Below are 12,849 nucleotides of genomic sequence, written 5' to 3' on the forward strand. Positions count from 1 at the left end.
CATTATATATAAAATGTAAAATATTAATAGATTGTTATGAATTCGGAGTTCTTTAGATCTGTTGATCGATAAAGAAACAGCCGTTTAGTGATGAACGACGACGATTTTATTAATACGAAGAAACAAATACAGACACGAATACATAGACGAACACACGCAATACACAGCATCACAACAGCAACAAACAGTAGCCCACAACTAGTAATAACCACAGCATACAAAGCGGCCAGACAGGATTGAAGGAATCTTCATACCTACTGTCTACGGTCTCTTCAAATGCCTGAAATTCTCCACTGTCTCCTTGCTTTAGCTGTATCCGACTGCAGACTCACTAATACACGACTGGCTACTCCACACATGACTCGATGCTGCTTTTACAATAAACTCCAGGACTCGACACACAGCTCAATTGACCAATCGCTTGAGCTCCACTCAATGCATGCCCGCACTTGGCTGGATTGATCCAACTATTCCGATGTTGACTCGCTGTGCAGTTTTAAACTTCTCGACGACTCTTTCCACAACTCAATACAGAGACATCCGGCCTTTTATAGTTCCCGGAATCAAGCAGAGAAGATTCTTCTTCAAAATTGTAGAAAATTCCAGTATTATCTATTTTGTCGCCAAGAACTGAGATAACTGATTCGGCACCCGATCAGCACCCAACAGAACTGATCGTAAAACGGTCTTTCGATTGAACGATTGAACTAATCGTGCTGGGAAGCAACATTATAAATTTGCAATAATATATATACATATAAATATTTTCTAATCATTATATATATAATTTATATATATAATCATTATATTTCTAATCATTATATATAACTATTTTGTAATCATTTAAACTCAAATATTATTTTAATTTCTAACAAATTACATCTATTTAGTAACAAATTTATTCTGCTTAGCATTTTCATTCTCAAGTTCATAAATGCTTATTTTTTTTTAAATGTCTTTTTTTTTTTTTTGTCACATTCCCACCTATCTGCAGTAGATAATCTGCCAAAACGGAAAACGGTTGAACATATATAAAGAAGAAAAAAAGTTTTTCTCTTTCGAAAAAGAGATTAAAATCTGACAGTAAGTTTTTACATATTTTATTTTGTGTTTATGTTTCCATTAAACTTACAGTTGAAATGGAAATTCGATCGCTATTAATATAAATAAAAAGTTCTATATCTAATTAAAATGATGCGAATGAAATTCCTGGTAGAGATAGTCCGCATTAACCATTTACTGAACATTTCAAATAAGTACTTATATTTTTTGTGGAAACAGTAACATAAAATCTCATTTAAGTTAATGTAGACTAAGACACACATGTATCTATAGCACTGTTTCCTTCTTATATCCCAGCACAATTACTTCAGTTAGCACTGTTTATTGCAGTGACGCAACATTACATTTAATGAGTACATGTCAATTTCTAGTCAAGCCAGTAATGATCTTCCAGCCAGTGGAAGATATTTCTGAAACTTTTAGCGACCTGAATGAATGTCAAACTTACATTCATTTATAAATAACGCTCCTCTTTTTGCTATTTAATAGTTCTCTTTTGACTGGAATATATCAGATATATCCAGGTGGATTTTTCTAACGTTTAACTGCATTTTTCCTTTCCGAACAAAAGATTTCCGCCATAATTGTTGTCTGCCTTTCATCCCTGCCATGAACTCACAACAATAAACTTTATTTCAAAATTCTATTAAATTATATAAATATTAAGAAATTTTTATATGAAGTGAATTGTTCTCTGGAAATAATGAAATGAAGAGTATGAGTCTTCTTCAGAAAAGATTCTAATAAATAATATGACTGTAAACGCTTATTAATCGTCATGATCATTTCATGAAATTTTTCAGTGGAACTATATTTCAGTTTAAATAATTCAGTGTTGTTTCAGATTTCAGATTTTTCTCCAAATTTTTCAGAGTCGAGTACAATGTGATCGATGGTAAGCCGTACGTCGCAGCCATGAGTGGGAAGGAGGACGATCCCGAGATGGACATGTACTGGTTCACGTACTTGAAAGCTCGAAACTCTGACGAAGATCCGAAGATCGTGGACAAAAGTAATGTCTTGTTCATTCAAGAAAATAAATTTCCAGTTCTCTTATTGTGTGTAAAATATATCTTTGTTTTATATCCTTTGGTGAATTTCTTACTGTTTTGTTAGAACATAAAATGTACGGTCATTAACACCTAGGTTATTTTATTTAGTTAGTTTTTATGCATTGCAAATATACTAGACCAAATTTTAATTCTCCATTTTTTTACCCTTGCTAAAATTTTATTATTTTCTTTGTCCTCTAAAGCATAATTTGCATTGAAATCGGCATACTAAAAACGAACGTCGATTTGCAGCTTTTTGGATATTTTGCTTGAAATTTTATGTTTAATATTCTACGAGTACAAGAAAAAAATGCGTTGTTATCGGATTTTTTTCACTTCTTTCATGATACTCAAATCTCAAATCTAGAGAAAAAAAATTATTGCAAAACAATGATTTCCTGTATAAAACTTTGGAAGGAATTGTAATCTTCTTCCGTGGTGTCAAGAAGACAAATTTGTTGGTGTATTCACAACCGAAATCGAAATTTGAAAAATAAGATAATAAAATCAGATTCAATAAGACTTCGAGATAAAATAACTGAAAATTATTATTTGACAAAATAAATGTTTTCCAACTCTTTTGAGTATGCATGTCAACATTGAAACGTGAATAATCATTGGCAAAACTATTCTTCAGATAATTCTATTTCTTCCAGAGCCCCGAAAGAGAATATTAGAATTCAGCAAAATATTGATAAGTGTTTCTGCTTGAATCCAAAATTTCAAAAAGGACTGATTGAAATAGATTTCAAAGATATACTATAGATGATGAGTGCTTTGGTTGGAACACTTTTAAGAAAATAGCGAGATGCCACTTTTAAATTTCTAATTCACGGCCAGATTTCAGATGCATCGGAGACATGAGCGTGGTGAAGATGCGAATACTGGACTCGATCCGACACGCTCCTAAATTTCTTCTCGGGCTTCTGGATGAAAGCCGAGGAGAATATATTAAAATGAATTCAAATTCCACAAAGATTTCTGAGAAAATCGTTAAATAGGAAGGATAGAAAAGAGGACCATAGCTTAAACACCAAATCAACACGATCTGATCGATTTTATATCAGTATTCAGAATCCGAGAAATCAGTCACTCATTTAGGCATGTGGCTGAGGTTTTTGTGCATGCGTCTACTTTTTTTTTTTTTTTTCTTCATTTGTAAAATTTTACCCATTACAATCTAGAGATTTCGAGCTCTGAGTAAAATTCTCTTAATTAATAACGATTTCTTCACATTTTACAGGTCCAGTAGATATAAAATTGAAGTCTAATCAAGACATCATATTGTGGTATAAAAGTATCCCGTGCAATGATATCATCCTTTGAACGACCTAAATGTTTTTTTTTTTTTTTTCATTTTTCAGTCATTCTTATATATGTGTATATATATTTCTTATATAGTTAGTTCTCTATTACTTAAAGATCTTTGGAAATAAATTTTTTTTAAAAAAATGAGATTTTTATTACTCGAATTCTTTTTTATTACCTTCTTTCCCCACTATTCAATACATACATTTCAAACAACTTCTTTATGAATAAATATCTCGTATCAATGCATGCATTTAAGCTAAATGATAAAAATACGGCATGAGTTAAAAATAACGATTGTTTAAGTGCTTTTTCCTTGATCGAATATTCGTGAATTTCATTATTTAAAATGTGTCGACGTTCAAAAATAAAAGGAATAACAAGCCGTTGCTTTTATAGTAAATTGTCAGAATATAGCAAATATATGAAATTTTATTGTAACAACTACAAGCTTAATGAACGATTGGCTTTTTGTTCATTATACATTCAGCGGCTGTAATAATTTTTGAACAGGTATAGCTAATTTGCTTACAGTGTAACGAGTAAGTGTTGAGCTTCAGTAAATATTTTGGTAAATTTGATACATAACATTTTGCAATAAAACTGACGACTTACAATTTTGATTCAACGACCCATGAATGAAATGAAGTCTATTACGCTTAGCTCCGATGCGTTGATAAATTCTTTATGAAAATCTTTTATTCAACGAATGAATTTTTAAGACTATTATTTGATTCTGATTTATATAGTACACATTTTTAAGTCCTACATAGTATGTTTGTAATAAATTCAATATTTTTTCTTTCACTTTCGATGGTCGAAATGATGTTATACTTTTGATGAAAATTCTTTTGCCTTCAACAACATTTATGAAAATGTAGCTTCTATAGATGGATATTTTAAACGATAAATAAATAATCTGCAATATAATCTATTTTATTTTTTGATAATAGATTATCGCTATAGATCGCCTTTTTTTAAGTTCTCGCATTACCATTGCTATAACGAAAGTATAGTAATGGTCAAAAAATTCGAACTCGGGATTTTGACGAATCCCCACGTTTCCTCCCTGAGTTCGCAAAACACATTTTGGAAAATGTCCGTCTGTCTGGAACAAAGATAACTCAAAACCGCTTTAAGCTATACGGAAGAAATTTGGTATTCAGTCTTTACATCAAATTTATAGATTTTTTTTTTCAAATGTTGAGCAAACTCCTCTCAGAGGAAGTCTGTCTGTCCGGCTGTTCAAGTATAAGTTAACACGATAATTAAAAGACGAAAAGAAGTGTATCGATGAAATTCGGTACACATATTTAACATCTATAGTGTAGATATCTTTCAAATTTTGAACCAAATCCAACAAGAGATTAACCGTAGGTTGTAGTTTCAGAAACATGTATACACGTTAGCTCAGAAAAGCAACGACATAAATATACCGAATTTGGTATGAGATTTTATGACTACAAGTAATTTTTTTTTTCAATCGGTGAGGAAAAGCACGTTTAAAATACAAATTCGATTTTTGGGTACAGTTAATCGCATGCCGGGAATAAATTGCCAAAATACTCGCCAACAGATCACATGATAGTATCAGTGAAAATATTAAATTCACTTCAAAGGTTAATATTTCTTAACTATTGTACTTTAATTCCACGGAAAGCATTTTCTGAGATAACATTTTCATTAGAGAGTATGAGAGAAAGTTTTGGGGTGATCATTTCCCTTGTTTTAGTTCAAGTCCTTACAGAATCAAAAATTTAATACCTTATTATTCATTACAATAATTTGATTGTGTTTTTGTCACTTTGTTATCATCCACATAAGAATAAAGAATTACTTAATAGTTTTGATTAGTAACTTGAAGTTCATTCACATAACGAAGAACTCTTTTCATACAATACTAAATTCTTTAAAAAAATCGAATAATAAAAACTATGGGTTGTTTTTTAAATCTAGGCATTGTTTATATTTAATATATAGGAATTTCATATAATAATTTTTACAATTAATTAAAATCTCAGTATTTTTCTAATTGCAACATTTTTATTGAAGTCAATTTGAAAATTTCTTCATTTTTTTCAGTCTTGAATATTTTTATTGCAATAAAATGTCTCAGAAATTTCTAACAAATCTTTTCCGATATCTTATACTATGTTTAATGCAAAAAAATATTTTCGAAAAATTACAATATTCATGTTAACAATTTTTCCATGATGCTACCTAAAATTTCGATTTTATTTTTAATGTTGATATAATATCAACTGTGAAATCATATAAATAATCTTCCTAAATTTCAAAATCCTGCTTTAATTCTTTAATAGATTTGATGAGCATTGGATGCCACTTCAAAGTATCGGAAACACTTTTCAGGCTTATGTATACAGAGTTTTGAATTAAATTTTTCATTTTTTTTTTTTTTGTCCACTTGGTGGATATGTTAGTCTTAAATTTCTCCAGAAGTCAATTAATAGCTTCAGGTGTTTTTAAACAGTAAATCATTTAAGAAAAATTAATTTTAAATTCTTAAATTGACAAAGAGGTGAATGATCTATTATAATAATATTAGTAATCATCTGCGAGTCTTACCATGCATTTAGTAGCATTGATTATCTATAAGTACGCCTGGCAACATTCAGTAAAGTGCATCGTTATTTAAGTAGAATTAACTTCTGTTTGACACCTCATCATTCTTACTTTGCCTTTAATAACTTACAAAGTTATGTATTACATGTATTAGAATTGCGGGTAAAATATATTCGGACTAATAAGAGCTCTAAACTGTTTTTCTGAATATGCTTGTCGAAAATAACAGTTTTTGTTTGTCTTTCTCTTGAGTTCACGAACGGAAATATGACCGTCAAATGAAAATTATGACTGCAAAGTTTTGATTTCTATTCAACTAACACAGAGTTAGTGCATAAACTTGCAGAAGTTCAAGCAGCTAGTTTTATATCGACTTTAGATTCGGCAATTATGATAATTTTCATTACCTTTGGATTATCCGATATTAAAACAAAGTATCTAAATGTAATTAAAGAAAAGTTTGATAATCAGTTTTCAAAGAAATCGAACGAGACAGTAGAAACAATTGCCAGGAAACAGTTGCAATCAACACTATGTCGTTTACAATATCTGTTGTTTGATATACTGTGGTAAACCAAAGCTAAACGTGACTCAGATATACCAATACCTCAAGCCGTGATTATAAAGTTGGATCTTTGGAAATGCCCAATGAAGAATAAGAAACTTTGGAAATTTTTTTACATCTATCACTCCCAGTGACAACTATCCTGAACTTCTCTCTGCAATCAGTGAGGATATAAAACTGTAACAGCTGAAGTTATTAAGTATGAATGATGGCCTGATTCAACCGATGTAATTTCTCTTCAGTTTTGAAACTATTGGAACAATGGATCATTATCAGTATATGATAATCTTCAAATTGCTTAACCTAAATATCCTAAAACCTTGAAAAACAAATATCAGAAACTAATTCATCAAGGAATATCTGGAATGAAGTAATTTCTGATCTGATACTTGTTGGTCTCGATCCGAGATCTTTAGATTCAACTCACGAATTCATTCTTTTGCATGGAATGCCAAAAGTTGTAGCACATTATATTTGAACAATGTTTAGTGTAATCAACAAAATTCCAGTTTATCCAATACAAAACTTTAATTTCCAGTAAATGGAAGAATTAAAATTTGTGCAATTTTATACACTTTATATTACTATAAAATATTTTATTAATACATTAAGAAATTTTAACGAAACATTACTTGAAAATTCTGCAATTCTCATTTATGAAATTTTTTGTGATTTCATGTATTCTTAAGGAATTCCACGTAGCTTGCGTGAAATAAAAATTTCTTTCTTCATGCGGAATATGATACATTCCCGATAATATTAGACAAACGTAAATGCAATTAATAAATTTATATGTCATAAATATTTTATATATTAAAAAAGCTATTGGATTTAACTTAAGATTATATGCATATTATGACAGAGTGTTAAAAATTTAAATCATCTGTACGAGTAGCATTTTAAGTAATAAAATGCTCGTTCATGAATTTTACATGAAAGTCAAAACTGAACAAAAAGAAATGCAATATAAATGTTTGTATATTTCTGAAGTGATCTTCTCATTATCATCAGCATGCAATTAAAAAAAAGGTCTTAGACAGTTAATAAGTACACCGATTCTTTCAAAATTCATGGATCATTATAATAGCTAATAATAATAATAATATGAATTTTCCTTAGAGTTAAAAATATTAAATAGTTATTATTTCGTTTTTTTTTAAATAGAATTATTTCCATCAAAGATGCAAACAATGTATTTAGTTTAGAACTGCGTCACTTCAGCAAGCATGTTCGTGTGGAAATAATCAAACTTATGTGAAATGACTCATACTGTTATTTTTGTATTCCAATTTGTTTTGATGTTTAATTTTTTATACTTTTAGTTTCTATATTCAAAGCAACCTGATACAATGCACTAATTGGGCTGTAGCAGTTGTGGAATAAAGAAGAAGAGCAAAAACTTCCCACGTGCCAAAGAGTATTATTATAGAAAGTTTTATGTCCAGCATATTTGTAGCTCCCGGATCAATATCCAAACTACTACCAGGAGGCCCACAGTGGTGTTTTTGGAGACTACTGATATCTTTAGCAAACGCTTGAATTTGGACATTTTTAATTAAAAATGTCTCTGCATAGTTCAACTCCTCAGCATTCAGTGGACCTGCTGTCTTCACTGCTCTTTTTAGGTTCTTGACAAACCTGAAAACATAACTTAAAACACGAACAATTTTACTATAATTGTTACTTATTTCTAATACTCTAAAAAACTAGGATTATGACAAATGGAAAGATTAATAATAGGATCCTTATTCAGTTCTGAGTTATTTGCAGTTCCTTTCACCTCAAGAAGATATTCATTATCTGAGACACCAGGATCGTCATTGAAGTTTGGCCAGCTACCAATGGCCAGACGGTCCATTCCACCAAATATTCAACTGTTGGATCTTTGAAGGAAAAACTCCTCGTGATATCTCTAGGATTCTCAGCAGTATTTACACAATGCCATTGGAAGTCCTTAGTATACTCTTGAATCTTGGTGACTCGATTAGCATCAAAAGTTTTCAACGATGTGGGTGGAGTTTCGATCCAAACAAGCACCACGGTGGAGTCCGAGTACAAATGTACTCCATGAATGTCTAGTTGCAAGGATTACAGAATCTTAAAGGTAAGCTTGGAAAGCAGATTCGTTGCACACAGCTCCAAACGTGGGATACTAATTTCTTTGATGGGAGCCATTGGAAATTTGCTGCATAAGAGTGATCTGACCTCTTTATCTCACCAGACCTTCACAAAGACCTGGTGTAGACGGCACAACCGTACGCATTTTTCGAAGCATCTCCGAAGCCTGTCAGGTCTACTTTAAGAGCCTCAAAATATAACACATGACGTTCTACATTTAAATTTTTCAATTGACTAAGTTCAGGACTAAATTTTTCCCACTCTCTATTTAAGTGTAAGGGAACTTCATCGGTCCAATCAAATCTCAAAATCCACAACTTCTGCAAGAACATCTTCACTGTGATTATCAAAGGTCCTAAGAGACTTAAAGGGTCAAACAATCTGTATACGTCCGATAGTATTGTTCTTTTTGTTGCAGGACTCACCATTTTTTGAACACTAAAACTAAATGTATCCTTTTCAGGGTTGAATTGTAATCCCAAAGTTTTTAAAGTTGCTGAGTTAGGATTATCGAAATTGTATTCTCGGTCCAACATTGGAACTTTTTGTAACAAAACCGGATTATTTGAGCTCCACTTTTGAAGCTCCATACCAGCTGATTTTAACAAATGCATTAACTAGTCTTGTAATTCAATGGCAGAAGATAAATCCCCGGTACCACTGAGTATATAGTCGACATAAAAATCCTTGCCAGCAGCGGCAGCTAAAGGATAATTGTTCTGCTCATCACAGCATATTTGCTTTAGTACCCTAGTCGCCAAGTAAGGGGCGCATTTGGTTCCGTAGGTAACAGTGAGCAACTTCGCTAGCGATGGATTTTCGGTCACCCCTATTCTATTTTTAGCTCACTTGAATGGATTGACCCTGTAGCTTCCTGTTTTGTGACCTTCAATACACGTGCACTTTTTCAACCGATTTCAGCGGATGCCTTTTTTAAAAATAATTAAGTTATTTCTTTAAGCGCGATCTCTAAGACCGCACCTCCCTGTTAGTGTCCCAGTGATAAGCAAGGCTTAGCAGATGGCGCTAAAACTTGGGGCCCGAATTATCATCCAATTTACTGATCCTATTATGAAGCAGTGCTCCAGACAATTTTAAATGAAACAGAAAGTGATTTTAGTGATAAGGATAATTGTACAGTAGAGTTTTTCGATGAAAGTTCGCCTTCAACTGATTCTGATATGTATGTTCAAACATAATTAATATTTCTAATAATAATATATTTTGAAAAATTTTAAAAATATATTAATATACCAAGATATATATATATATATATATATATATATATATATATATATATATATATATATATATACAGAATTTATAGATTGATTTTTATACTAGTTCTTAACTAGTATGTTTAAAATGCCCAAGAAAACCGTGTTATGAAAGTCACAAAAGCCAATAAAAAAAAGGGCCAATTTTACCCATTGTCAATTTTTTTTAATATTTTTCATATAATTGTTGAATTTTACATTATATTTTCGTATATATACCTTCATATACTGTAAAATGAAATATGATTTTAAAACTTTTATGTTTTTTCAAGAACATTATTTATTGTAACATGTAATTCGAGAAGAAAATGTATGTTCCAACGCATTTACTTTTTTCAATGATAATATATTTTGAAAAAATTGTAAAACATATCTATATATCAAGAAAAATGTCTGCAAAATATATTGGCAGTTTTTCATACTAATGCATTCATTAGAAAATTTTATTTGAGTATAAATGAAATGCGGTCTCGTAGAACCGCACCTCCCCAGTTAAGTCCTAAAATTTCCCTTCCCGTAATACATGAAAATACACGTAATTTCTCTTCCTCTAAATCCTTCCATAAAATATATTGTAAATCACACTGATCTGGATGTATCGAAATTTGACGATACATCTTTTTTATATCGGCGGTGAAAACTACAGAATGTTTTCGAAAGCGCAAAAAAATAGCGAACAAACCATCTTGGACAACAGATCCTGAATACAAATTATCATTAAGCGATTGTCCAGATGACGTTGCCGCTGATGCGTTAAAAACAACGCATACTTTTGTAGCACTACTTTCTGGCCTAAAAACGCCATAATGAGGCATATGTACTTTGGAGCTTCGTAAGTTGCCGGCATATGCCCCAAATTCTCATACTCAGTTAAGAATTCCCTGTATAGTTGCATATGCTCTGGTTCTCTCTTCAAACGTTGCCAAAGTGATTTAAATCGCCTAAGCATAGGGGGGGGGGTCTATTTTAAACGGCATAGCTTCCATCGTCATTTCTGAAATGTGTTTTCATGAAATGATCTTCACATATTAAACTCTCATCATTTTGTAATTTATCCCCCTCATCTTCAATTTCCCCAAATTTGCATCTAAATCTTCTATTACCAACCCACAGTGAACAATAGCTTCGTTTTCGATTGGAACACTTCCAGTAGCAACAAACCCAAACACAGTATTTTGAAAAAGAATGTCTGTTCCCGGACAATGTCAGTTCATAGAATATTTAGGCACCTAATAAAATATCCACCTCTCCAGGTTCATTGAAGCCCACATCCTCTAAATTGAAACTATCTAATTCTAGCGTATCTATGTCAAATTGTTTGGAGGGGATACAATTTGTTGTATGCGGTACTACCAATAGCTCAATTGCCTTTTCAAAGCTTCCGCTAACGTTCGAAATTTTCGTTTTTACGATCCAGTTAACAGTAGGGATGACGAATATTTTAAGAGCGGTTATTGCGTAACCAATATCAAAAAGTCACAAATACAAGTGATCAATACTTTTAAAAGAGGGGTGTGATTCAAATCCTTGATACGATCTTACTGGTGGTATTTCGATTACAGGTTTTGGATCACAATAGAAAGTAACAATCGATACGATATCACTGAAATTTGCCGGAGCGGTGACTTTACTGGAAAGTAAGAATCGATACGATCTGTCCAATGGAAGCTCTCGAAAGAAATCTGTGATTGGATTGAAAAGTGAACGGACCGGTTATTGGAATTATCGTATCGTATCATTGAATTGCATATCACTGAAATTTATCGGAGCGGTGATTCACCGGAAAGTACGAGGCTTCACTCTAAAATGCGAAGTCACCGGTCCACTTTACGGGAGTGACCGATATTCATATTTGATGATGCGCTATTCCATACAGATCATTTTTAATTGCTCGTGACATGATTGACTTTGATTACATGTACTCTGTTTACTTCTGGCGCCATCTATTGGTAGAATATAGGACTAAAGTAAACATTTTAAAGAAATGCATATATTTTTAACTCATCTTTTCCAGAAAATGGTTCACTCTAATAAATAAATTAAATAAATAGTTTTGAGAAAAAAAATAAAATTTAAGAAGTAAGCTGAAACAGATAAATTAATTCAATCACACGTTAATTAAATTAGTAAATTAAGTATTAATTACAATTAATAAATTTTATATTTAATATTAAGTAATAATTTTTAATTAATAATATGAGTGAAATAACAGATATTTGGAACCCATATTTAAAAATAACAATAGCAATATTATTTGTTATTCAAAAAATCGTGGATTATGCATCTCTAGTTAACAGATGATTGATTTAGTACAGAAACCACGATGTTTCGTTTTTCTTTTTTTCAAATTCATTTTATCGGCTAACCGTTTTGAAAGGAAATGACTCATACTATCGACATCCAGTAACGCGCGTGCATTCGTAAACATTCTTATATTATTCTGAATCATCACATTTGCAGCACTTGATAAAACCATTTTGTTGACATTAAAGTTGGTAGCAGTGAATGAATGTGTACTGTTCACAGGTGACTCATTCGGCAATTGTGAAGAATTATTACTGGGATTCTCAATTCGTCGAACGAATACATTTGACCTTGGATTTAATCCAGCGTTAGCATTCTGCGAACGAGTTTCATTTTCTCTTTGAGTATTTCCCAGATGCAAAAGAGTGTTATGTCGTTTTTTTCAAATGGGACAATTGGATTTTGAATAGCAGTTAGCAATTTCATGGGGATTTAAGCAGTTAAAACATAATTCTTATTTTTAACGACCTCAATTCTCTCATTAACAAGCATATTTTTGAACACAGGACATACATCCAGGGAATGATTTTCATTAGATTTACAAATTACACATTTCGGAGTTTTAACTTCCGCTACGAAT

The 12,849-nt window shown here is 31.5% G+C and overlaps 1 protein-coding gene across 3 annotated transcripts in view; it reads left to right on the forward strand.

Moving 5' to 3' along the window:
• LOC129975910 (cobalamin binding intrinsic factor-like) overlaps positions 1 to 8,225 on the forward strand; it is a 48,827-nt gene extending 40,602 nt beyond the window's left edge. The window contains exons 9-10 of one of the 3 annotated variants that reach the window (XR_008785060.1): positions 1,907 to 2,074; positions 7,893 to 8,225. Coding sequence is in view for 2 of the 3 variants with exons in the window: in XM_056089193.1 (XP_055945168.1) it covers positions 1,935 to 2,074; positions 3,358 to 3,440 (223 nt within the window). In the remaining variant the exon portion in view is untranslated. Of the gene's footprint in view, positions 1 to 1,906; positions 2,075 to 3,357; positions 3,447 to 7,892 lie in introns of those variants that run through there. The other 2 variants (XM_056089195.1, XM_056089193.1) reach the window with 2 other exon arrangements.
• The last annotated feature ends 4,624 nt before the right edge of the window (positions 8,226 to 12,849 follow it).

Source organism: Argiope bruennichi, chromosome 7 (genome assembly GCF_947563725.1).
Source record: "Argiope bruennichi chromosome 7, qqArgBrue1.1, whole genome shotgun sequence".
Lineage (NCBI taxonomy): Eukaryota > Metazoa > Arthropoda > Arachnida > Araneae > Araneidae > Argiope > Argiope bruennichi.